Genomic DNA, 27,848 nt, shown 5'->3' on the forward strand with positions numbered 1-27,848 from the left:
GAGGGACAGCGCAGAAGGGGAAGACCCACTATGGGGTGGATTGATTCAATGACTGGGGTAATCGGGATGGGAGTTTCAGAGACAGCGTGATTAGCACAGGACAGAGCAGAGCTTAGGGCTGTTGTACATAGGGTCGCTATGAGTCGCAAGCGACTAGACGGCACATAACAACAACAACAACAACAACAACAACAATTCATTCACTGTTGCATTTTTCTCCCTGCCCACTCCTCCCCCCGCCCAGCTCACTCCTCTTTCTGAAAAGTAAAAGAAAAATTCCTTCATTGGTATACAGTCCCCTCCCCGCTAGTACACTTCACAATGCAGCCTTCACTCCGGACTCCCGTCATAGCCATAGTAACCAATCATATATCACTTTTAAACTGTTCTCTCCCTCATCATATGCAGTATACATAATTTATCCAATGTTCCTCATTCTCACCCGAACCCTGATGTCAGTCCCATTCTGCAGTGATGGCACTATGCAGTATTTGTCCTTTTGTGAATGAGATATTTCACCTTTACATCTTTTAAAACCATGCATGACTTCCAGATGAAAACAGTGACGAAATGATACTTCTACCTAACAGAAACTCATCATCCATGATGCAATGTGATAAAATCTGTCCTAAAAGATGAGTACACTTCCATGTGCTGTATTACTGTTTTTCAGGTGATATTTCTCTTGTCATTGAATCAAACATTCCTTTTGATGTCTTATAATCCAAACACTGACATGTATGATAAACAACTAGTAACATATCCCAGGTTGAAATATAGAGGAATGGATGAGCAAAAAATTATGATTGTGAGATGAGAGTTCTGTGAATTCATTCTTACTGTAAGATCTTTGTTTACAGATGTGAGAAGAGATATAACTGTCCAAAGAGTTAGGACAGTGAAGTGCCTAGGACAATATGTAGTTTAAGTAACAGTCATATTTAAAATTTCACTAAATGAAGGTTCACCAAAACTTTATATACCTCTCAAAAAAAAAGTTGTCAGACTTTGGAATTTAATTCACTAATTTTAATACCTATACTAGTTTTTTGTTAGGTGCTGTCAAGTGGAGTATGACTCATAGTGACCCAGTGAACAGCAGGTCTGCACTCTGCCCTATCCTGCGCCATCCTCATCTTCTCTGATATCCCTCAGCCCATTGTTACAGTCACCGCCACTCCATCTCTTCCTCTCCCTTACTGCCTTTCCAAGCATGATGTCTTTTTCCAAGGACTAGCCCTTCCTAACATCATACTCAAAATCTGTGAGATTAAATTTCCCCATCCTTGTCTCGAAGGGGCTACACTTTCTTCAAGACATATTTGTTTGTTCCTTTGGCAGTCTATGAGATATTTAGTACTCTTTTCCAACACCGCAACTCAAAGACATCCAGCTAAAATGGGGGAGGGAGGGATAAAAATGTTCGTATTCGATAAATATTTGTTTACTTAGTAAAGAGAAAAATAAATATTGGGGATAAAGTAGCCATTCAAACTCACTTTTCCAATCAGAGTAATCTTCGTGAATGGTTACTGTCTTAGTTGATAGAAGATGATGGCGTGGAAAATTCTAGGCTGGATGGTAAAGAGCTCCTTAGAAATTTGGAAGTGGTTCATTGTGACTGACTAGAATGCAGTGTAGAGAGGGGAATGTGTGAAAACCAGCTGCTAGACAAGTGGATTCAGGTGGGTGACCTGTGTCCTGATGTACTTGTGCACCAATTCAGTGCCCTGGGGACCCTCTAAGCCATCTCATCTGACACCCTGTGACCTGTGAGATTCCTTCTCAACATTTTGAGGAGTTGTCTGAGCATGGCTTTTTGGATCTAGAATGGAACTCAAGCTCTATCTTTCTTTGAAGAGGAGAACCAGAGGAAATGAAGCTGGTCCACTGTTTCTGTTTATTGTTGATTCAGGCACTTAAAACACCAACCTCTCTAAACAGAGCAACCCCGTCGTTTAGATAAACTGTCAAGGTTTTCACAGGCGTGGCAAGATATGACTTGGGATGGGGGACAGAACCCGCTACAGCATTTCTGAGATTTATGGGAAAGGGTTTTACATGAGTGCTGAAGTTTAAGGCAAATAAATCTCAGAAGACAAATACTACCAATAATTGAATTACAAAGCCATTATCATGTCCTGAACAGAGCAACTTTATGACTCTATTGTGACAAGATGAAACTTGCTAGAATATTTATGTGGCTGGGAAAGCTTCTGCCTCACTCTCCCAGAAAACAAACCCACTCTTCCATGTACCTCCTGCGAGCGGTGAGTTTCCCTGAGTGATTTAGCAGCCAAGGAAAAGAAGGTGGTTAAAAGAGAATCCCAAACAGACACAGCACAGAGCCACATCAGGCACACTTTCACATCTGACCTCACATTTCAGCAGCTCCTGGGCCCAACATCTTTCTCTTGTCAGCTGAAATCAGCTTCTTCCCGTTGTAACCAGGGCAGCTCTAGAATAAATGAGAACTCTGGCTGTCAGCTCCGTTTTCTACACCGGAACTATTAGAAAGCAAGAACATCTCAGTAATAGGGATCACTATTCCACCCTCACCATTTCAGGAAGAGGAAAGTAACTTTATTTCTGTGTGTGTTAATGTTCAAATCTATAAATCATGAAATTCTGACAAAGAGTTAAGTACTTCTTCTTGCTTTTCATGATGAAATAACAGCATGACCAGTTCATACATGCTTCATAATGACATTAAGTCCAATTTCTATTAACTTGGTGTCATTTAAGGAGTCCTGGTAGTGCAGTTGGGTTACAAAGCACAGAGTCAGTAGTTCAGACCCACCAGCCACTCATCGGGGGAAGAGGAAGTCCTCTGCTTCCATAAAGATTCACTGCCTGAGAGACTTTATAGGGCAGTTCTTTGCTGTCTTAATAGGGTCACTGTGAGTGGGAATGAACATGGTCTTTGATGGTCTAATTTGACTCTCATGTAGTAGGATAGAGGTTGGGTTGGCAGCTTAAATCTACCACCCACCCTATGGGAGAAAGGTGAGACCCTCCTTTCTCAGTAACGATATACAGCCTTCAAAACCCAATGGAGCATTTCCATAGATGGAATCAGCTCTCGACAGCAATGCTTTCATTTTTGTTGTTGTTAGTGTTTATTAGAGTTGGGCATGGTTTAAATTGTTTTGTATTGAAATGGTTTTGGAATTACACAACCTTACAAAGATCCCATATATAGAATGCCTTTGTTACTTTAATCAGCTCTCCATAACTTCAACATCTTATGTAACTATTATGCTATAATCAGAATAAAGAAATTGACAGTGATAACCATCAAATTCATCTCACTCTTGAGTTGAAATGGACTTGGAGCTGACCTTCTAGAAGGTTTTCACATAACAGCACAACAACATGAGTTGCAGGAAGAGATTACCTATTTTTCTTTTGTGAAGAAGCAGGTAGATTGGAACCTTATGCAGTACAACAAGATTGTCAGGGCAACTCCCAGAGCTCCAGTGCAGTTCGCCCACCTATTAGTTGGGGAAATCTGCTATCAGGGACCTCTCCAAGGTGCTAAAGAGCAGTTGATGTCAACTTAAAGACTTGAAGTGCTATTGACCCAGACCATGTCATTTTCAATTACTTTACATGTATCTGAAAGTTGAGCAGTGAATAAAGATGACAGAAGAAGAATTGCCTTTGAATTGTGGTGGAATTGTACAAGAGTACTGACTATCCCATGGACTGCTAAAAGAACAAACAAGTCTGTCTTGGAGCAAGTACTGCCAAGGTGGTTTTTAGCGGTCGATGCTTTGCGTATGTTGTCAGGAAGAGCCAGCCCTGGGGGAAACACATCATGCTAGGAAAGGTAGAGGGTCAGTGACAGAGTGGGAGACCCTCTCGGAGATGGATTGAAGTGACAACGACAGTGGGCTTGAGAATGGGAGAGATAGTGAGGGTGGCACTGGATGGGGTAAGGTTTTGATACGGTGTTCAAAGGGCTGCGTTGACTCCATTGCTCCTAGCAGTAACACCAATCCTATCAACTTACCTGGAGACTTTGTATTTCTCCAGTTTTTCTACTCCTCTTTTTCTGTTCCAGAGCGCATTGCTGAATCCTGTATTACATTGATGATTGTTTAATTATACTTTAGGTGTAAATTTACAGAGCAGATTAGTTGTTAATTTATAGACATTTGTTTTGTAACTTTAGCTGTAATTACCTCAAAGGGTAACACTCCTCTCTAATACTCCTCTCATTTCGTTGTGGGCTCCCTGGCTCCCTGTTTCCATTTGTCCTGCTTTCCTGTCCCTTCCTGCCTTCTGGGCCTTTCTACAAGCAGTTATTGCCCTTTGGATGTAACACAGTTGACTGTACTAAAGAATGCATAGCTCCTTGGTGTCACCATTCACTGTAGAGTTCCTTCCATTGTGTGGCCGAAAGATGACTGGGGATTGGTTGGCTCCAAGTTTTCAGGGTGTCCTGTCACGAGAGTCCCTTTCAGACAGTTAAGTGCAGTATTGTTTTGGGTTTTTGAACGCTTTCTTTTCTTCCTCCTTCTCTACCCCCACACTACATGTAGTTGTTACGTCTTTTCAGTCTCTTCCTCTCTGTGGCAGCTCTTCAGTCACCTCTTGTCTTTCATAATCTTGACATTTTGAGGCATATTGCCTAGATATTTTGAGAACTATCCCTCAGTCTGGCTCCCTGATACTTTTGCTCCTGATTGCAGGGTTATAGATTGTTAGCAGAATTATCACAAAAATGTTGTTCCTTTCCCAGTCACATCATATCGTACAAGGAAGTTGAAGAAGATATCAATAAATGTTATTACTGATGATCACTTGATATATTACCAGTCATTGACCATAATCATTTTGTCACTAAGCCAGTTTTTTCTGCTGCAGTTTCTTTTTGTCCTAATCTGTCCTCTTTCTTTGTTTAGAAATGGGTCCCTTTGTTGTTATTATGGACTGTTGAGTTGGAACTGACTCGTAAATAAAAGTTCACATCTAACCCTCCAGTGAGTTTCCAGAGACAGTCAGTCCCATGGGAGGAGACCTCTCCAAGGTCTTTCTCCAAGTTCCCATCTTTCTCTTGTGGAGTAATTGGTGGATTCAAACCACATACCTTTGGACTGGCAGCGCAATCCCTTACTATTAAGGCATCAGAGATCCCTCTGCTCTCATTAGCCAAAATTGAACCAAATCAGCTGACATCAGGTCAAGTCTGATGCATAGCAACCCCGCAGGACAGCTGGCCTTAAGGTTTCCAAGGTTTTCAGCCTTTATGGAAGCAGCCTGTCTCATCTCTCTCCTACAAAGTATTGCAACTTTGAACGTCTCACTAAAAATAAGGGGAATACGGCTTCAGCTTCTGGTGAGAGGAATCAAATACAAAATTGTGAGCTTAAATTAAAATCACCAAAATAATCCATATCTAGTTGGGCAGAGATACTTTGGAACTACATACTTTGCCCATGAATTTAGCATTTATTAGTGGATCTTACCTGCAGCCATTGTTAGTCTGATATCCTAAAGGTAATGGTCTATTTTCATCCTTTCTTCCACACTCATTAATTAAAGTTCTTCTGGACAGAAGACTTGTCCCTCCTTGAGCATTTATTTATGCCATTATTTAGTTATATAGCCAATGGGCTGACCAGAAAGGTGGATGAAAAATCCAAAATGTAGATCCTCTTTAAATGTCTCTCTGCTTATTCAGAGAGTGCTTTGCCCTGGCTCTCAGCTGGTATCATTTCTCTACTAGGACTTAAGGAGCCACTTTATAATTAATGACAAGACTCTTCCTTTAATAAAGCTTTTTGTATGTTTGTTTGTAAAGGTGCATTTAGGATTAAGTCCTCAGAAAGCAATCTCCTTTTCTCTGACCCTGATTTGCTTTCCCCATGGACTAGGGGTTCTTACCCCAGTAGTTCTGTACCCTCTGTTTCTTGTTCACACGGACCCCATTATCACGCCAAGGAGCACCGCCTAGAAGGTAATCTCCTTTACACACACAGGCACTCACACGAGCATCTGCCCACACAGGCGAGCGTACACACACAGTATTTATTTTCCATTTCTTTCTGTCTTCTACATCCTAAGGGATAAAAAGTAAAACTTGCCATTTCCCACCCCCCAAACAAAACAAACTTAATTAAGAGTGCTGGCCTGTGTTCTTAACTGTTATTTTAATTACCAAGACTAAGAAAGAAGTTTTAAGGTTAGCCAATTAAAAAATACTCTCCTTTCTCTCCTTTCCTCTCTCTTCTCTCCCCTCTGCTCTTCTGTCTCACTGATAGTTTTCAGCTCTAACTTTATGAACTTGCATCCCTAGCAATGTACTGGTTAAGTAAAAACAAAGTAAATGAGAAGTATATTTTTTTTTCTATTTTCACCATCTCACTAGATTCCTGGGTCAAGCCATTGCCATGAGTTCAAAGGCAAACTGGCATAGCCTTCAAAGAATTTTCTCAGAATAGCATCCCTGTCATTGCCCAGTTGCAAATCCCTTCACACCTTGCACTCAGAACTCCAGAATTTTTTTGAAAATAAACAAGGTAGTAAGGAGAACAGCCACTGCTTTGACACCACAGGAATGTTTGTCGCTGAGGTGAAGATGAGCCTAATTTCTTCCTGTGTCTAACCCAATTTTTTGTTTTCTTTACTCCCCTCTGAGCATTGCTGAGTGAATCCCCTTCTCAAAGGGAGACCTTGTGGGCAAAAAAACTGAGAGTCGCCTTCCAGAAGTTTCAAACCCAGCAGTAAAGGATAAGAACAATTTCATAGAGACAGACTCTTCCGTTATATGGAGAAATTATTAGAAGAGTAGCTATCCTAACCAACCTTCGCCTTAGACCCATGCCACCCTAATGCCTACCACACACAAACCCTTGCAGAGTTTTCAAAGAAAAGTTTTCTCACCCTGCTTTCATACCTTATAATTATAACACACACTTGCTGACCTCCTGAGTTGACATCATCATTCCTGAGTCAAGAAGCAGAAAATTAAAAAAGCTTTTTTAGTCTATGTGCTCATTCTTTAATTCATTCCATGAGAAGTATTGCTGTGGCAAGATGGTGTAATCCATTCAAAGTGTCAACCTTGCCACAGTTGGAATAGTGTGACATTGGGTGAGGTATCTGACCTTGGTTTCCTTGGTGCAGCCTTGGTTTACTTAACTGTCTTTGGAGAAAGCTTGGCCTAGTTAATCTCTAAATGCCTTTGCATCTCTATAAGGTACCTTCATTCATACTATTGCCAATTGTAGTAGCTATGTACACTCTATTCTTTTAACTCCTCTCACAAACGGATTATGAAGTTCTATGCTTATCTTGACTTCTACAGATGGAGAACCTAGAGACATTAGAAAGACGAAATTTAAATCTGATTATGCTTTTTATTAGCTCTATGCCCTTAAGCATACATACATGTATGCTAGGAAAACAAACAGATTTGTCCTGGAGAGGGTTAAACCGGGTGGCTCCTTGGAGGCAAGGATTCTGAGGCTCTGTCTAACATACTTTGGACATGTTGTGAGGAGAGACAGGTCCTTAGAGAGGGACATCATGCTTGGGAGGGTGGAGGGACAGCACAGGAGAGGAAGGCCCTCTATGAGGTGGATTGATTCAGTGACTGGGATAATCGGGATGGGAGTGTCAGAGACAGTGCGATTGGCACAGGACAGAGCGGAGTTTAGGGCTGTTGTACATAGGGTCGCTATGAGTCGCAAGCGACTCGACGGCACATAACAACAACAACATGCCCTTAAGCAAATAAATGACTCTCAGCACTGCCTTTCTCTGAACATTATTTTTTCCCAAGGTTGTGTCATGCATGACTTTCTAAGCACACAATGTGCATACTTATCCAAATTGCCGATAAGTATGATTCACAGTAGACAGGGGCACGACCTCCGCCGCCGGTGACATCAATCCCACACTTCCCAGACTGGCATCAGACGATGGTCAACACCGCATCGCAGCCATCCAGTTGAAGAGCTAAAGCCCCTTATGTTTATTTCCCCCACAGGACCTTAAACAATGTTGTGATCTCATCAGTGAGAAACTTTGTGTCTGTATTTGCTTGCAGTTTCCTTTCTTGGTGCATTCAGTAACCATTTGTTGAATAATCTGCTTATTCATTGAAGAATCCCTGGTGGCTTAGTGCCTAACAGATCAGAACGCCAACGTAAAGGTCAGAGAAATAGCCTTTTCCTCCTGTAAAGAGCCCTAGAATCTCAACCAAGAGTCCCTGTGAGTCAGAATCCACTCAGTGGCGGGGGATTCTGTGGATATTTATTGCTTAGTTAAAAACGTTGAATGTTACCCTGTCTGTCCTGCCCTGGTAGGGAGTGTCAAGGATACCCCAGGCCTGGTGGGTCTAAGAAGAGTCATTTCCACAGTAAGTTAATCAAGTTAGTTATGGTGGGGGGGATATTTTAACTTCAGCCAGTTTTTTCTAGGATTGTATGTAGATTTTCTGAAATTAATATACAGACAAGCAAGCACATTGCCAAAAAATTCATAACAATCCCTGATGTATCTCAGATGTGTGTTCCTCCTCTCCCCTCGCTTGATGTGTTGAACAAACATTTTGCATAGCTGTCTCCAGCACTCTTTTATGAGACATAGTTTCCGAGTTGATCTTTGCTAGCAGCTAAATACTCAGGCTTCAGATTCCTCTAACACAGTGCTTGCTTGACCCTGCAAAAGAGAGCTCCTTAAAGAGCAGAGATGCCACTTTGAGGGCTGTGGTCTACCTCACCCAAGCTGTGGTATCTGCAGTCACATGCTTGTGAAAGCAATCAATACAGAGGAATTGAATGATGATAGAGGCTTTTGAATTATGATATAGGTAAAGCATATTGACTATACTAGGAACTACTAAGAGAATGAACAAATCTGTCTAGGAATAAGTGCAGCCAAAATGTTTAATTTAGTGAGAATGGCTAGTCTTCATAAGTGCTTTCTCGATGTGTTATCATTAGGCCCAGTTCCTGGAGAGGGACATCCTCCTTGATAAAAGAGACCATCCTGATAAAACAGACCATCTGCAATAAAGAGGAAGACACACAATGAAAAGGATTAACTCGGTGACAACAAGAATCAGTTCAAACATAAGCAGTGATTGGGAGGTTGGCCCTGATATGGTCACATTTTGTTCTCTTGCCCACAGGTTTCCCTTTGAATTCCCACAAACTTGATACCTAGCCACAACTAGCCTGAGGCTTTTTGTCCTTAATGGAAGTGGAAAGAAGGGAAGGGGTTTTCTCCTCCTTCTGCCTTTTGTTAATTCAGAAGTTTCTGAATGATCTCCACCATGACCCTAACCTTTTTCACTCTGAGTTTAGTATCAGAACAAAGACACCCTTCTTGATAGTCTTTGGCATTGTTTACCAGCTACAACTCTATCGGCTGCTTACCACTCCAAGAAGAGCAGGTTCATCCTAGATAAGATGGAACCAGGATGCTCCTTGAAAGCAAGAATGGCGCAATTCCATCTTACATACTTTGGGCATGTTATTAGGAAGAGTCAGTCCTTGGAGAAAGACATAATTCTTGGAATTATTGTGGAAAAATCAGTTTAAGAGAGGAAGTCCCATAACAGAAAGAATTGATGCTGTTGCTTGTACCAGAGAGTTCAAGGGTGTTGAAGATAGTGAGGATGGCACAGGATAGGGCAGGATGCAGGTTTGCTGTTTGTATAGTCTCTGTGAGCTGAGGTCTACTCAGTGACATGTAATAATAGCAGCCAGGCTTCTAAATGCAGTGGCATCAGAACTGCTTATGTTCTGAACTGTGAGGAGATTCCAGGCCTCGTCCCCTCTCCTCACTCAGCCTTTCTCATCACCCCATTATGATGTTGTGATTTGGATATTCTTATTGTTTCCTTTCCAGAAGTAAGAAACTATTTAAAAAATAATATAGTTCAGATTTATTAACAGCAAGAATAATGCACAAATACATCTTACTCTAAAAATGGAAATATTCTAAAAATGGATAAAATCTTTTTAACCTAGAACTCTCCTCCAATGTGGCTACATTTTGAAATATGTCTTGGTTGGTTTGTTTTACTCCTTGTTTATATGCACTTTTTGCTTTGGATCTTAAGTACACAATGGTTAAATAAATATATATTTACCTTGAACATACTATTAGAAAACAGACATTAATGGGATTTTTTTAAAACAAATTATGTTCTGGCTTAGAATTACCTGCAAGATATTATTGAGAGAAATTAACAAACTGTCAAAATACATGGTATAAAACCTTCAGAGTTGAAAAAGGTAAGAAGAAAATCCATTTCAAAATTTTATAAGCTTCTGTTTTTAACTCAGCCTCCCAGCTCTCTGAACATTTTAAATATATGTCTCCAAATCTCATAGGCTTTGAGATTTCTTTTTAGGGGAGTAGGTCCCTGATGTTTCTCTAGAACACAGCATCCTTAGTTAGAAAGCCATAAACAAACAAACAAACAAAACAGGAAGGTGGAAGAAGAAGGGAAATAAGTAGGAAATAGGAAATGCAATTAATGGAAGAAGATGCTTACTTATTAAATTACAAAGTGAAGAGGGGAGGGGGGTGAACTGGCAGAATGATTTGTTTTAGCCTTTTGGCTTGTTTAGACCTGGTCATTTTGATGTCTCGAGACCAGCTGTTTGTTTCCAGCCTTCAGCTCTCTGTTTTACCCAAGCAGTTTGTGCAACAGAAGTCCTTATCTCCTCCATGTCTTAAGCTTTATGTAGTCCTTTTTCTTAGGTCAGACACCTTCCTCATCACTGTTCACACGGACAACCACGCAGCTAAGCGGGAGGGCTTCTGGCTGGAGGAGGTTAACAAATTTGTAGACTGTCAATCAGTTTATAAATTGGGTGAAGGAAAAGGCAATACTCAACAATGAATTGATTAAACACTGTAACTACATTAATCTGTGGCAAGTAATGTGCTAGAACAAAAGGCCTGTGAAGGATTGTTTTAAAAAAACAATGTGATCTGTAGCCTTCAAATAAATAAAAATAATTTTTTAAAAAATATTTTGGAAATTAGGAAAGAAGATACAGATTTTGGTGGAATATGCCAATTTTCAGTGAACAAATATGCTTTCAGAGGCTTAAGCATCACTTTTGATTTGCTTGCCTCTCTGTCTGAATGTCTACATATTCATTTGTTAACTACAGTAGAACAATAGTTGAAGAATTTGGTTCAGAGAAAACACTCGGCCCATGTAGGGGCTTGAAGGAAAGAATCCCCAGATTTTTCAGTTTGCAGGCGGTAAACATGATGGTTTTGGGGGTGCCTTTGGTTTAGCTCATTTCTCCTGGATAGGCAGCACATGACAACTTGATCTATGAGATACACTCAGTAATAAAAGTTGTGGCTTTGGATAGTTTTTTTTAAGGTGATATTTCTTTTGAGGCTCTAATCACGATAGCAGGTTAATAATGACAAGCCCTTGACGTTAAAGGAGGAAATGAAACTTTCCAGCGGCTAACACCTGGCAGGTCCTCTGTTTTTCCGTCAGTAGCAGGCAGGACCACTAGATTCTCTGAGCTTTGTTGAGACTCTGCAGTGTGAATGCTTCATCTGAAGTGGAGAGGAGGAAGACCGGTATCTCTGTGTTCCAGCCTCTGTTCCTATGCAGATCCTGCCCCATTTCTCTGCATGCCATTAACTTGCAGTTCTAAATCAGAATAAGTAGGTGCTCTCCTGTCACAGTGCTTATTTTTTTCCTGCTTGCTCTGAGGTTATCTACAGTCACATTTGTGTGGCTCCATGGCATTTATTGAGCACTTTATTAAACTAGTAGAAAGTCAGAAAAATGCCAGCATATAATTGATAAACTAGTGACATTTCTGAGTCCCTCTCTAGACAACATCTACATATAAAGGCTGAAATATTTGCTTGATTGTGTTTCAAAAGGCTGGCTTTGCACTGCTAGCTTCCCTACTCCATGTGCTCTATCATGGGTCAGTTCTAACTCCTCGTAAATCTCCGCTGAGTTTCCCGGGTGACTTAGTGGTAAGGAGCTATGTTGCCACAGGTACTAAATCCACCAGCCTCTGTGAGAGAGAAACCTGGGCAGTCTCCTCCCGTCTGATTTCCTGCCTCTGAAAACCCACTGGAGGGTCAGCTATGGCTGGATTCCAACTCGATGGTACACAACAACGACAACAAATCATAATGGAAGGAGACTGCTCGTCTTTCTCCCACAGAGCGATTGGAGGATTCAAACCACTGGAGAAGTATAGCCTGTTGGTTTAGCAGCACTACATGCGATGTGCTGTGTGCTACGCCACCAGAGCGCCCTGTTCCCTCTCTCCAGGATCCTCTATGACAGTGTAATCCCTTAGCCAGGGCCCAGAGGCTGAGGTTCCTGTAGTTTATTAGTTCTTTACTTCCATTTATCTCTCTCTCTCTCTCTCTCTCTCTCTCTCTCTCTCTCTCTCTCTCTCTTTCATTCTTTACTCCTGATGGGGATAACCAGGAACTAAACTCCACATGGAAGCTCACAAGCTTTCAAGACCCCAGGTCACTACTTACCAAAGTAGGATTTAGAACATTGTCTTTTTAGACAGAGTTAGGTCAATGGCTTCATGTCTTCTAAGATTATGGCCATGACTTGTCACATTCTCAAGGTGTTTGATTATAACTAAGGAGTGTCACTAGACAAGAAGTATTTGCAATTTTGCCCCCTCTATGCTCTACTATATTCATGGATACATTTGACACATGTATAAGTACAAGTATTGAAATAGTCTCTGTCAAACCAAAAGCTAGTTGTGCTGTGTCGTTCTGCTAGTAATATCCATAAGAGAACATTTTTGGATTCGGTTATATTCTTAGGCTGTTTCTCTTTACTTCAGACACAACAGTTGCTCTGAAAAACACAGAAAGTCACCTAAATCTCTACTTCCCACTAAAATGTTAGTGTTTAAATGTACTGGAGGAATGATGCCATGTGAGTCTGTAATAGTAATATCCTTCTCTAAGATGTTTGGTCAATGACTGGACTGTTAAAACCTGGCACCTCCACAAATGTTTAGTGTTGTTTGATCTCGGCTCTTAAAACTTCACTGATGCCATAGAGTGATGGAGACAATGCTTTATAATCTGTGACTGCCAGAGATATTACTAGACTTCTAAGAAAATAAATGAGCAAAACAGCACCCAAATATTTGAGGAATTGCAGTCCTTTAAACTTAGTATTTAAAATGCCATTGTATGTTATTCTGATTTCACAATATCTGGAAAAAATTTTAAGACTGGCCAAGGGATTGACCTTCAGTGGAGTATCCTGTATCAACAAAAGACTGTGCTTGAACTTTGTCTCTTTTTATTTTTTATTATTAGTTGGGGGGAAGGGTAGCATATCACTTGAAACAGCAGCTCTTGCCCTTAGAAATAATAAAAGATCTTAAGAGACAACTGCTCTATTGATCTGAGGCCACGAGCATGCATCAATGTAACTGGATTCAGGGTAGTTAGTTTGGCTTCCAGTGACACTCACAGTAAACCAGGCAAGTAAGTATGCAGGCTGGTTGCTATCATTGTATTTCTGGGAGGCTGGAGTTCTCCTGGGAATGAAAGGCGTGACCCCTTTTAAGGAGGAAACTCTGAACAGCAGGCCAGACAAGCAGAGCCAAACAAGGAAGGTAAACCACGTGTTACTCTCCATTGATAGTTTGAAGTAACGGGCTAACTGCTGATTGCTTCAGTTTGAGGCTGGTCAGGCAGTTCATTTCCTCCCTTAATGCTCACGACTGTCATACTATCAAAAGAAGTCATTTCTGGATCCAGTGTGGAGAGTTGGAGAGCTTTTATCCCTAAACTCCAACTCTAGTTGCCATCAAGCCTAAACCTATATCTGACTTCCTTGTGCAGTATCAAAGGCTGAAAACTGCAGATGGAGGAGATGGTCCACCTCTCTCCTGTGGAGCAGCTGTGGGATTCAAACCCCCTGCCTTTGGGTTCACAGTGCAACTCATTACCCACAGGCTCCCAGAGTTGTCTATCCCTAAACTATTGCTACCGTTGTGTGCCATCTAGTTGGAAACACCTTTTTTTCCCTTGATTTTTTTTATTACTATTATTAATTTTAATGAAAATTTACAGAGACTTTGAATTTCCAGTCATTCATTGTTGTACTTTTCTCCCTGCCTACCTCTCCCCCCACCGCCAGTTTGCTCTTCTTTTTGAAAAATAAAAGAAAAATTCTTTCATTGTTTTACAATCCCTCCCCCCAGGTCCACTCCACTATGCAGCCTTTGTTCTGGACTCCTGTCATGACAATAATATCTAATCACATATCCCTCTTAAGCAGTTTTCTCCCTCATCTATTTCAATGCAGTATACATTATTTATCCTGTCTTTTTCAGGCTCCCCCAATGCCAATGTCAGTCCCATTTTACAACAGTGGCACTATGCAGTATTTGTCCTTTTGTGACTGAGATATAACTGACCCTCCATCAGGTTTTCATAGGCAGGAAATTACACAGTTGGAGATAGCCCATCTTTCTCCCATGGAGCAGCTGATGGATTCGAACCATGTAGCTTTCCATGGGCAGCACAAACTAGCAGCTGCTAAGTTCTTAAATGATGGTGAAGGCATCACTCTCTGCTCCATTTTCCTAGCAGATTTTAAAATCTACATGCATGCTGCTGTGTATTTGAAGGAAGTATAAAGCCCTAATTAGGAGAATCCTTCTTGCTTGGAGAAGACAGTGGGATTCAATGTTTCGAGGGTAGACTGAATTCCAGGCCATCTGTCAATTGTTGAATGCTTACTGACAGCACTCCTAGGGCCTTAAGGACACTCCTTATCCAGAGATGAAGAGAGACTTGAGTTCCCACTGGCCCCAGCGCTCTTTGATTTGAGAAAACAAGTTCAAATAAGGAAAGTTCTGGGAATTTGCTTCAGTTTACTTCTTTCAAAGCACTCCCAGGCTTTTCTGCTTGGCTTCTTCCTTCATTCTTTTCCCTTCTGTCATTTATTAGTTGTATCTTTCAACATGTACCTTCTTTTTATTTATATACCAGGAATCCTGATATGAATATAAAGCATTTAAGACAAAGTTCCTCTAACTATTCCCAGTTCAGTATGTCTCTGTACCACCTCTCTGTGTGTCTGTGTGTGTGTGTGTGTGTGTGTGTGTCTGTGTGTGTCTGTGTGTGTGTGTGTGTATGAGAGAGAGAGAGAAGCACACACATTTGAGAAGGGAGTTGCTTGCTTTCACAATGGAGAAAAGTACAAAAAATAAGTCTTTTCAAGTAATTGTGGTAAAATATATTAACATATTTCTGTCACCCCTCCTCCAAATCTTTGTTGATAGGAAGAGAGGTGTAACTGGGAACTTAACAGAGGAAGTTACTTTTTGGTTGTCTCTTAATATAGGAGTAAAAGAGGATTAGGTTCAGCTGGAGAAGAGCATTTCAAGCTGAAAACAGAGCTTGCAGAAGGTTAAGAGTGGTGAGGAAATGAATTTGGCACTTTTGAGGAATGGCAGACCTTTCAATGCAGCAGAGACCTGAGTTGTCACAGCAGGGCCAGGAATTAAGCCAGGGAAAGCAGATTGAAGCCCATAAGGGTTTGAGTGTTATACTGTGTCCTGAAGTTGATACTATCGCCCACGTTTGTATATTGCAACATGACTTTGATGGCTATGCTAAATGGCTTGGGAGGTGAACAAAGGGACCTATTTGGGGGCATAATGTCAGACTGTTTTCCATATAGAAATAGATTCAATTAAATGTGAGGTGTACAAATTCTGGTTTGGGAAGGAGGGCAGAGTGCAAGTGCTCCCAAGCTTAATAAATCTCACTGGACACAAATCCTGAGGACAAAGTATGATTGCCCGTGATATTATTTTTATATAACAGAATAATTATTTTCTGTTCTTATGGCTCCCTGCAAGATTTCAGTAAATATTATGTGCCTCAAAGGCATTTGAATTGGAGTTTTATTTACACATAAGACATGCATCCTGAAATCAAGCGAACCTACATTTCCCTCCCTCTGATGATGGTCATTCTGTGTTGTAGTTAAATGCTGCTTGTGTCTCATGGTTTGCTTTGAGGTAGTAAGGGGTCACTCACTCACTGCTGTCCAGTCAGAACTGACCCGTGGTCGACCCCCCCACTGGCTTTCTAAGGCTATAAATCCCTGAGGAGGAGATCATCCATCTTTTTTTTCAGAGTTGCTGGTGGATTTGAACTGCCAGAAAAGTGTGACCTTGGGTTTAGTAACACAGTTCCCATCGGACTAGGCCACCAGACCACCTTCTCCAGATATCAAATGGAAGAGTTAATTGGATCAGTCAGCTATGTAAATTATTGTTATGGTCTCCTGGCTATAGTCACATGTCCAGCGTCAGCCCGATGAGTCTCGAAACTTAAATGTAGTTTTAGGAGATGTTTGGAGCATGTCATCTAGATGGGTCAGTCCTTGCAGAAAGGCATCATGCTTGGAAAACTGGTGAGAGTGTGAAGGAGAGGAAGGCTTTTATGAGACGGATTGACACAGTGATTGCAGCAATTAGTATAAACTTAGCTGAGATCATGAGGATAGCACAGAATCTGAGAGGGTTCCTTCTGTTGCCTGTAGCGTTGGTACATGTCAAGTGGACTTGATGAAAACTATCAGCCGGGGTTGTTACAGGATGGTCTGACCGTGAAAGGAGAACCTATTTATAAGGCTGAGTTGATCACATACAGTACAGTCACCTGAATCACATCTGAACATCATGCAAAAAAGATTTCATTGCCACTTTTATTTGAAGTATAAATTTTACCATCAGGCTTTCTAAATAAATACAGTGGGTGTGTTCCCATGTTTGTGGTTTTAGAGTCCTGAGGACATTAGTAGTCTGTGAGGGTAGCCGAGTTTCTTAGTTTCTCTAAGACATGTGAGAAACATTGTTTACACTGCCTTTTATGTTTCTCTGTCTTTTAGGTCTGTGATGGGGTCCAACAAAGAACCGGACCTTGTGCATCTGGAGGCCAGAACTGTGGATGGCCGTAAGTAAATCAGCGGGGCCAGGGCTTCGTAGTAATATTGTCTCTAACTATGTGGCGTGACCTGAGTTTGTATTTGGGAGAATCACCCTGATAGTGATGCAGCTTACTGGACATTAAGACTTTTCTTATTCTCATAATTCAGATTTTATTTTGTAATATCTACAATATCGGGTGGCTCCTTGGAGGCAAGGATTCTGAGACTCCGTCTAACTTACTTTGGACATGTTGTGAGGAGAGACCGGTCCTTAGAGAGGGACATCATGCTTGAGAGGGTGGAGGGACACCGCAGGAGAGGAAGGCCCTCTATGAGGTGGATTGATTCAGTGACTGGGATAATTGGGATGGGAGTGTCAGAGACAGTGCAATTGGCACAGGACAGAGCGGAGTTTAGGGCTGTTGTACATAGGGTCGCTATGAGTCGCAGGCGACTCGACAGCACATAACAACAACAACAACAATATCTACAATGTCTCATTCAAACTGAAAATGCCTCCACATAAACATACGTGGGTTAGTCCTCATTATTCATGAATTCCGTGTTTGCAACTTTGATTACTTGTTAAAATGTGCCTGTGGCTCCAAAATAAATACTCTCCTGTTCACTGTTCTGAGGAGACCCACTCATGCACAGAACGGCAGGAATTGTAGTTGTCCAACTTGCACATTCCCAACTGAGTTGCTGACTTTGAGCAAAGTGCAAACACTAATTCAGTGTTTACAGTAACTTTATAGAACATAGTGGTTTCCAAGGACATGAGTTGACCATGTGTGTTTAAATAGTGTGATAACATTTGCACACCCCACTCATCCAATTAAGGTGTTTCTCATTCCAGAGAAAGAAAAAGAATTCTTGATTCCTGATTCCTAAAGAGTTCTGGTGTTGGTGTATTGCTCCTGCTTTTGTCCCTTTGCTTTCCAGTCTCCTTGCTTTATCAGCTGTACAACAACAAGAAGCTTTCTCAGGTGCCTCCCAGACATTGTCTCACTGTCTTGTTCAAGGGCTCACAGAATCCTTATACGGTATAACGTGAAGGATTCTAGAAAGCATTGTTGTTATTGTTGTTTGGTGCCGTCGAGTCGTAGACGACTCATAGCGACCCTATGAACGAATGGCCTGAGCACTGTTCGTACATGGAGTTTCCGGAGGCAAGCCATTTTGGAAGTGGGTGCCGCTCCTGCTTCCAGAGAAAGCATCCTACTGAGTGAAATATCTTAGTCAAATAAGAAGAAAATACCGCATAATGCAACTATGATGAAAATGGGGGGATAACTGCACAAGAGATAAAGAAATGTTCCAAAGGGGAAGGGGGAGCTCACAGAGGTGGCAGAGGTTAGTGCTGGGGAGAAGGTGGAGTAATGGGGAAAGTTCAATGGGGACTTGAAAAGAGGGCGTGATAATAGGATAATACATAGGAATGACTGGATAAAACAAAGTATACAAAACACAATGTATATAAATTATATTGTTGTTCTTGTGTTTTGTATACTTTGTTTTATCCAATCATTCATATATAGTATACATAATTACCATTGCTCTATACCTGTTATCATGCCTACAGAGAGTATCTGGCATACCAGAAACCCCTTGAGGTGTTTATATGATTTTAGCTCTAACAATTTTGCTTCCCTTTGAGGCCTGAATATATTCTTTAACAGAGTTGGGAACTAATCAGAATTCAAACTGACCATCATCTCTCTCCTCCCTAAATGTAGGCATGGCTGCCTTGCTTGGCCTAATACAGAAAAGGCTCTGTCATTCAGGCTTTACACCACTCCTTAGTGGGTACTCTCTGAAAGTAACCCTTCCTTGGCCTCCGTCAAGTTGATGCTCTCATGTATTCTAAGAGCCAGTGTAGTCTTTTCCCAAGGCAACAGTAATCTCATTGCCTGTTTAAAACACATTTCTTTCCCGTTGCTGTGATGATAAAGCCCAAAAGTCTCCTTGCCATGTATCTCCAGCATAGGATTTTATTTAAACTATTTCTTTAGTCTAATCTCATTAACCCATCTCACTTCCTGCCTGGTGCCACTGGACTTCCTTTCAGTTCTTGGAAGTATCATAGAGTTTCATGTCTTGCTGCAAAACTTTGAAACTTACTATTTCTTTTGCCTGAAAGACCCTCTTCCCCCCACTCTACCCCCCACTCCCAGGCTAATTTTATGTAACCAATCACCCTAGATGGCTGCAACCTCAGGTTCAATAAATATCAGTTTCTTGGAAAAGAGTTTTCTCAACTTCTGGTCCAAATTGGCTTGATTTGGTTGATTTGCCATCATTAAATTCTGTTCTTTTACTTCATTGCCCTTGTCTGTGTTTAAAATTGAATGTTCAGTTTGTGAAGCTATTTGATTGCAACCTTGCCCCCTGACCAGCATGTGCATTTTAAGAGCAGGGACTGTATCTTGTTAGCTCCTGTTGGCAGACTCCAACTCACAGTGACCCTTCGTATAGCACAGGACCCACATGTATGTTGTTTTTGTTGTTGAGTGAGAAATGACCCATTGGTGACCCTCCCAGGCTTCCAGAGGAAGGAGGAGATTGCCCGTGTTTCTCCTGCCAAGCAGCTGGTGGATTCGAACCATGTACCTTTGCATTGGTAGTGTAATTCCTTACCACTAAGCCACCAGAGCTGCCTAGGACCCACGTATAGGTAGAACTTAATACATTGAATGTTGTTAGGTACCGTCACATTAACTATGACTCAGCACCCCTTTAAATAACAGATGTGAACCTTGCTGTAGCCTGTGCCATCCTCACGATCTCTCAAAACATGTTGTGAGCATGGTCTATCATGCTTATAAATTGAGTCAGAGAAGATATATTTGACAGACTGGCAATTACCAGCTGGCTTTCCTAGCCCCACTTCTCTGGTGGTCTGGATACATTACAGCATCTCCAACTTTAATGTGCTTGTGGTCCTCCTAGGGACCTTGTTAAGATGGGGATTTGAATCACTTGGGACCACTGACTCTGCATTCTTGACAAGCTCACGTGATCTCTCTGCTGCCAGCTGGTGGAACATCTGTGGGTTGGAACTACTCAAGGTACCACTAGGGAAAACCCAATAAAAGAGCTCTGGGGCCTATCACCCACAGGAAACCTCTTGTTTACAAAGCTATGGGTGGAATTGGTAGCATTCTAGCTTGCTTTCATCATTTCCAGCTACTTTATGGCTTACAACATCAGAAACTGTGTTCGAAAACCTCCAAGGCCAAGTGCGTTCTACCGATGAGCACATGTTTTCACACCCAGCCTCATTCCTGGGCTCCGTGAAGCCATAGGGCTTAACAGTGCTACACTCTCATCTCAGGCCCAGCTTTCAGAAAGCATGAAATACATCTGCTGTGACGTTCTTTAGCTTTTTGCCAAGGCACCATCTTTAGTAACCATCCAAAGGTGAAACTGTAATAGAGGGATTTAAACAAAATAATAGAGGGAGGTGAGAAGTTACCTACCAATTGAAATAAAAGACCTTGTATGGCATCTGACTTCAATGCCAAAAATATGGAGTTGTTTCAGTATCAAAATATCTATCCCTTTCTCTCCCTCTCCTGCACCATCTCCAGCACCCTCACTCTTACTGTCACCCTCTCCCTCCCCAGCTACCTCAAGACAGTAACCATAGTTCTAAGTTAAAGAAGCATAGAGAGGAGGAGGAGGAGGAAGGAAGGAAGGAAGAGGAAGGAGAAAACAGGAGGCGAGAAGAGCAAGGTGTCAGAGATGTACTGGCAAGATTGGGGTTTATCAAAGTCAGGCTCCAGTCTGTTTAATTGCTTCAGGAATTCCAATAGCTACATATACACTCTCCCCCCCTTCTCCTCATCCCTTTCCCTGTCCCCCTCTTCTTCTCCATCTCCCCTCAACCTCTCCTCTTCTCCCTCATGAGCTCTCCCCGTCTCGCTCTCCCTTTTCCCCTTCCTCCCTCCTTCTCTCCCTCCCACTCTTCATCCTCTCCTTTCCCCCCACCTCTCTCTCCCTCCATCCCTCCCTTTTCCCTGATTGAGACCATCTTACTTCTCAATCCCCTCATTATATACTTTATTGTTGTATGACATTCACGGTTTATGTTCTAGATTATACACATCACAGGGTCTGTTAAAAAATGGTTTTGTGACTAAATACTATTTCCCCCTAAGTTTAATGTGTTCTAAAACTTTGCAGCCAAGATGCTGAAGTGTGAAACCATTGCTGTCAACCCTCCACTGGGTTTCTGAGGCTGTAATCTTTATGGAAGACAGTTGCTCAGCTTCCTTCCAAGGAGCAGCTGGTGTATTTGAACTGCTCACCTTTTAGTTAGCAGTGCAACAGGCTGTACTTCACATTGCCAGAGTTCCTTACTCTAGCATTGAAGATGGGGTGGAGGGATGGGGATCTCTCACTCATCCATGGGAGATGGTTGCAAATACCTATCTGAGCCTGTTACTCCCAGGTCAATCTAGTCCAGTTTCACATGCACCTAGATAAATTCTGTAATGAATTCATGTTTCTGTGGAAGTCCACATGTCAGGAGGAAGATGAGCTCTAAGAGCTTTTGTTCTGTGAGTGAGGGTCCACGACACGCACAGGCGTATCCTGACAACTGCACTCTCAAAGGTGGATGTCTCAGAGTTTACAAATGTGACAAGGGTGTTATTCTTTCTTGTTTTGATTCTCTGCCTTGAGAGATGAGCTGAAGAGAACAACCACGATTACATAAATCTCTGGAAGCCTTGGTGGAAGATTTGAACGTATTTATTAGATGCAACACTTGTTATTAGCCCCTGCATTCAAGTTGAGGTCAGACTCACAGATCCTCATGCAGGAAACAAAGATTTTGTTGTTTCAATGCCTTGTGTGCCAGTGTGTGTGTGTACGTTGAATATCCACAATATATTTTAAGCTGTAGGTGGAAGTGGAAGAAAATCTATATTCTATTAATTTACCTAACATAGTTGCATTTATGTATATGTATTTGTAATTAATATAGAAAGAAATTGTGGGCCAAGCTGTTGGGCTGAAATTTTGTCAAGAGTCAAATATTGTGTCTCTGTCCAAAAGACAGCTCAGAGCATGGCTTATTTAATGTTAGTTGAATTAAAGAGAATATGTGTGTGTGTGTGTGTGTGTGTGAGAGAGAGACAGAGAGAGAGAGAGAGAGAGAGACTATTTTTATGTGAGAGAAAGAGAGATGACAAGTACACGTCTTAAAGAAGGGATCTTTTACTATTGTGTAGAGCTAATGGAAAAGCTAAAGAATCTAATTGTTGTTGATAATTGCCATCCAGTCATCTGTGACTCAGAGTGACCCAGAGAACAATAGATCTGAACCTCGCCCTCTCCTGAGCCATCCTCCCAACCACTGAAATTGAGAACCAGATAGTTTAGTTATAATTTTGGAGGAAATAAACAACCATAACCTTTATCAGAATTCTTAAGCTGGTTCTTCTATGAACAACCATAATCTTTATCAGAATTCTTAAGCTGGTTCTTCTATGAACAACCATAACCTTTATCAGAATTCTTAACCTGGTTCTTCTTATATGGATGTATCCGAGATATGTTTATTTTCAGCTGTGAACATTTATTTCATAAGAGAACCGACGGTGCCCAGTGTGACCATTATTGCTTCTCCTATTTACTTGCAAAACAAATGGCCCAGCCAGTGACCTTAATGTTTCCAGACTAGTGGTGATCCATGCCAGCATGGACAGGGGACAGAGGACAGAGGACAGAGGACAATTGTTAGCCTCAGTGTCTGCTTGCATGAGTAAGTAACCTTACATGAACTTTCCCAAGGACCATCTTTCATTAGTGAAATACAACCTTGAGTCTTTAACCAACTGTGAAAACAACTGCCCCAAAACTTTGTGAAATGGACCTCCCACTAGCGTTTTACAAGGGGGAAAGCAAAACAAACCCAAACCGATGCTGCCATAGTCCATTACAACTGTTCTTTTCACTAATTCTGTGCTTTGGTGAGATCTGAAAATTTCCTCTTTACTTCCCACCCTACCCCAGCCCTCCATTCTATTTTGTCATAAAAGATTGTGCATTAGGGACTGTAGTTGTTGTGAGTGCTCAAGTCAAACCCACTCATAGCTGTCCTTCGGTGGGTTTTCAGAGTTAGTTTATCACAGCTGGTAGATTCGAACCACCTGCCTTGACCTACTGTTTTTGTTATTGTTAGGTGCAGTGGAGTCCAGTCCGACTCAAAGTGACCCTGTGAACAACAGTCCTGAACCCTGCCCTGTCCTGTGTCATCCTCGTCATCTCTGGCACCCTTGAGCCCGTTGCTGCAGTCACTCTCTCAGTCCCCCTGGTTGAAGGTCTTCCTCTCTTTCACTGACCCTCCCCACCTTTCCACGCATGCTATCCATTTCCAAGGAATAGCTTCTCTTAGTAACATGTCCAAAGAGTGAGAGATTTAACCACTGCCATTTCTCTCCCAGGAGCAATCTGGCTGCACTTTTTTCCAAGACATATCAGTCTGTGGAATACTCAGTGCTCTTCTCCAATGCCGCAGCTCAAAGGCATCAATTATTCTGCCATCTTTATCCATTAGCAAGCTCTAAGATGCATATTAAGATTGCTAAAGTCCAGTGAGGAGTTGATAGGACCCACCAGTCTCCTGAGTCTTGAACATTTTAGCCATGGAGTGTTTGGAACTTTTATTGTGAGCACAGATCATATTTATGCTAACAAAAATTACAAATGTGACAATAAAAAAAGAGTACCAAGTACATCAAATGAAAATTCAACTTACTTCTCTACCTCCTTACCTTCACGGTATCACTTTATTCCTAAGGTAGATAGATATATGAAATTGTCTAGTCTAATACCATTGAATATGCCTGTATATTCAAACATTTAGAGACGCACATATAGAAAACCAACAAATCAGGCTGTAAAAAGTTATGAAAAATATTTTGGTGAAAATAGATTGCTGAAAATCTTTTCAAATTATTATATGTTGTTATGTACCTTACCGCTGACCCTCCAGTGGGTTTTCAGCGTCATAATCGCACAGGAGGAGATTGCCCGTCTTTGTCCATAAAGCAGCTGATGGATTTGAACCCTGTGTCTTCCGGTTGACAGTGCAGCCTACAAAAACATTTGCTTGGAAAAGTAGAGCATAGTCAGAAGAGAAGAGCCTCACCTCGCTGGATTGACAGAACACCTGAAACAGTGGGCTTGACCGTGGTGGAGAGTGTGAGGACGGCACTGAGTAGGGCAGCATTTCAGTCTGTTGTTGATAGGTTCACTATGAGATGTGGTTTGTCAGTAACACCTAACAACAGCAGTGGCAAATGCAGACGCCTCGTGGCTAGTCACTGCATAGAGTCCACTCTTCAACCAACTATAATCTAGTTTATCACAGTCTTGTCAGTAGGTGTATGGATGATTAGCTGTGTCAAACAGTGCTGCTCCACACACGTGCGGCTGTATGGTGTTGATTTGATTAATATTATGAATTGAATTGTGTCCCCCACAAAAGGATTATAAGTCCTAATCTCTGTATCTAGAAATGCCATCTCATTTGGAAAGAAAGATTTGCTTTGCTATGTTATTGAAACATCATCTGAGTAAACTATGTGTAAATTTAAATCAATAATTTTTGAGATACAAATGAAGCAGATTAGACATGAAAGAAAGAACCCTAAATGGTGCGGCGATTAAGCATTTAACTGCCCACCAGAAAAGGCTGGCTGTTGGAAACCTTAATGCTCAGTGACTCCAAGATTGGCAAGAAGACCTAGTGATCTGTTCCAGTTTATATCACTGGCTAGAAAACCCTGTAGGACCGTTTTGCTCTGCAATATCAGAGTCACTATGAATAAAAAATAAACTCAAGGAATCTAACATTAGGCACAGAACCTAGAAGGCACTTAAAGAGAGAAAGCTATACCACACAAAGACCACTGGAAAGTCAGGAGAAGTTGAAATGACATAAAGAATTTCCACAGAGCCAACAGCAGGAGTCTGCCTCTAGTGTTAGCACCCTGAGTTTTAACGTCTAGCCTCCAAATTTGAGAAAATACAGTTCTGTTCACTTAAGCCTTATACTCATAGTATTTCTATTACAGCAGCACTCAAAGGCTAAGATAGTATATTATGTGTATTGTGAAAGCAACAAATTCTGCTATGGGAGAAGTTGTTGTTGTTATGTGCCGTCAAGTCACCTGCTACTCATAGTGACCCTGTGTACAACGGTCCTAAACCCTGCTCTATCCTGTGCCAATCTTACTGTCTCTGGCACACCTACCCCCATTACCCCAGTCACTGAATCAATCCATCTCCTCAACGGTGAAATTACTTGGTTAGAGAATATGTACACAATGGATTTCAATGGTCATTGTCGTATTTCCTTCTAAATTGGTTGCATAGCCTCGCTTTATGAGAAGGCCTATGTTTGCAAGTTTTCACACTACAGGACATATCAGAGATTTCTCTAGCATAACCAGTCTGTTAAAAAAACATGACATATCTTCATTGTTTTCATTTTCATTTCTTTAATAAATATTGGATTCTTTTCTTTGGCTTTTTTTATTTCCCCTTTAGCGAACCTGCGAAAAGTATAAACATGTTTATGTAATCGTATAAAAATAGCACTTTAGGATTTATTATGTAAATCTGGGAAAGTGCATTACACTCCCCTCCCCAACTCCAGCCAGAATCCCAGTACTAGCACAACAATACGAGTGCTCTGGTAGCTCAGTTTGTAGAGTGTTGTGCTGCTAACCAAGAGACTGAGTCCTTGGTGGTTCGAGTCCACGTGAGGGAGAATGATGTGCAGTCTCCTCTTGTTAAGAGTTATGGTCTTAGAAACCTCACAGAGGGTTGTGATGAGTTCAAACCAACGTAAAGGGAGTGAGTTTGAGGTTTTTGGTTTTGGTTGGGTTTTTTTGTTTGTTTGTTTGTTTATTTGCTTAAGTTTGAGCCCAATGATCAGCATTATCAAACCCTGACTTTCTAAGCACTAATCCACACTCTCTCATTCAGATGCTTTAGTAATGGGATGGTGGCCTGGTGGCAAGAAGCTGCACTGCAATCCCAAAGGCATATGGTTCCAATCAACCAGCTGCTCTGCAGAAGGATGGTCAGTCTCCTCCTGTGCAATTGCCTGACTCTGAAAACCCACCAGAGGGTCAGCTATGGGTTGGTTCCGTCTCGATGGTTCACAACAGCAACAATAACAACAGGATAGAGCTTAGGAAGAGGTTCGGAAGATCCAAAGCAAACCAGCTTCAGATTCAGATAGCGCCCTACCATTTCCCAACACCCTGGACAACATGCAGTTCCATCTCTGTCCCCCTTGTCCCTAAGTCAAGTAGTACATTCTAGATGTGACAGTAACACCTAGCACTGTGTGTTTCTGTCTAGCTATGCCTGTCTGGCCCCTATTCTTCGCACTGCAGAAGTCTTTTGACTTCAGCTACTAATGGTTTCAACTCGGTTCTCTGATTTAGTAGCCTAAAGACAGCCCTGAAACCCAAGCAGAAAAGCATGAAATAAGATAACACAGGCCTCCACACACAGCCACAGAAAACCTGACGGAGACGGTACAAAACAGGCTCAGCTGGGCAGCTTTCAGTTTGGTTCTCTACAGCCATGACATGGCCCTTCCTCTGCCTGTGGACATGTCTGCCCCTCCAGGAGGAGGTCCCTGCCTTTATCTCCTCCCATCCTGAGGATGAGGAAACAGAGATGCACACACACATACAAACAGAAAACAACATGTCGCACCCAGGCCTAAAGTCTGCAATAAAGGTCGGTGTTTCCATTGGGCTCTTAGGATTCTTCTGAGGCCACAAACTTGCATCCCCATAATGTGTATGTGAGGAGACTGTCAGGTGTGTGGAAGATTCCCAACAAAGCCAAATCCTATTAAAAAAAAATTATCAACAGTAAAATCTCCGTGTACTTGCACACACGCGTCTTCCCTGTTCCTCTAGACACTCCAGCTACAGTAATAGTATCACATGCATTTTCTTCCTACTGTGTGCCTGGCACTGCACTTCATACAATTATTGTTTGAGATGGTATTGTTACTCTTTATCTCATTTCAAAGGTGGGGAATATTAGCTTTACAAAGTGTAAGTGTCTCTCACAGAAAGAGGATGTGAAATGTGGTCTAGTTTACTATAGATCTGTTAATCAATTAGCATGTAGTACTGGCCATCTAGATTATTCTAAGTGCTCTTCTAAATGTGAAGGATGTCACCGTCACAAAACCCCTGCTCTCATGCATTCTGGTAAAGGCGAACAGAAGAAAATGTTATCATGCCAGGCAGTAGTAGGGAGAAAAACAAAGCAGTGTAAGGAAAAGAGAGTGATGGGGGAGGGTGCAAGTCAAGGAAGGACCTGCAGTCAGAAAGCATTTGATATGTAGCAGAATCCTTTTGGAAATTAGAAAAACTATGTGTCTGTGCAATGGTGTCTCTCTGGAGACTAAGGTGCGTCTGATACAGGCCATGGTCTTTGCTATCACTGTTATGCATCAGAAAGCTGGACAATGACTAAGGAGGGCAGAAGGAGAATTGATGCCTTTGAGCTGTGGTGCTGGAGAAGAGTATTGAGGGTCCAATGGACTGCTAGAAAAACAGATTCATCCTGAAAGGGTTAAACTGGGCGGCTCCTTGGAGGCAAGGATTCTGAGGCTCCTCTAACATACTGGTCACATCTGTGACCAGTGTTCCTTCTTTTTGGAGGGCTGGCTTCTCCATGTTACCAATCCAGTCACTTCCCCAGCTTTTCTCAACTCCTCCATGAAACCTTCCTTAGATGTCTTTACATACCTCAATAAAGTTGTTTCCCTGTGAGAAAATACCCAGACGAACATCCTCTGCTATCTAGTTGACTGCTACTCATTAGGTAGAAATCTCTA

At 41.7% G+C, this 27,848-nt stretch overlaps 1 protein-coding gene across 4 annotated transcripts in view; it reads left to right on the forward strand.

The window, feature by feature from the left end:
- Nucleotides 1-27,848, forward strand: part of SORCS1 (sortilin-related VPS10 domain containing receptor 1) — a 675,554-nt gene that overhangs the window by 481,694 nt on the left and 166,012 nt on the right. For all 4 annotated transcript variants that reach the window (XM_006879951.1, XM_006879950.1, XM_006879949.1 and 1 more), the window contains exon 6: nt 16,919-16,983. In XM_006879951.1, the coding sequence (XP_006880013.1) occupies nt 16,919-16,983 (65 nt within the window). The remainder of the gene's footprint in view (nt 1-16,918; nt 16,984-27,848) is intronic.

This window comes from Elephantulus edwardii, unplaced genomic scaffold (genome assembly GCF_000299155.1).
Source record: "Elephantulus edwardii isolate Elephantulus edwardi_28Jun2011 unplaced genomic scaffold, EleEdw1.0 scaffold00006, whole genome shotgun sequence".
NCBI classification, from domain to species: Eukaryota; Metazoa; Chordata; class Mammalia; order Macroscelidea; family Macroscelididae; genus Elephantulus; species Elephantulus edwardii.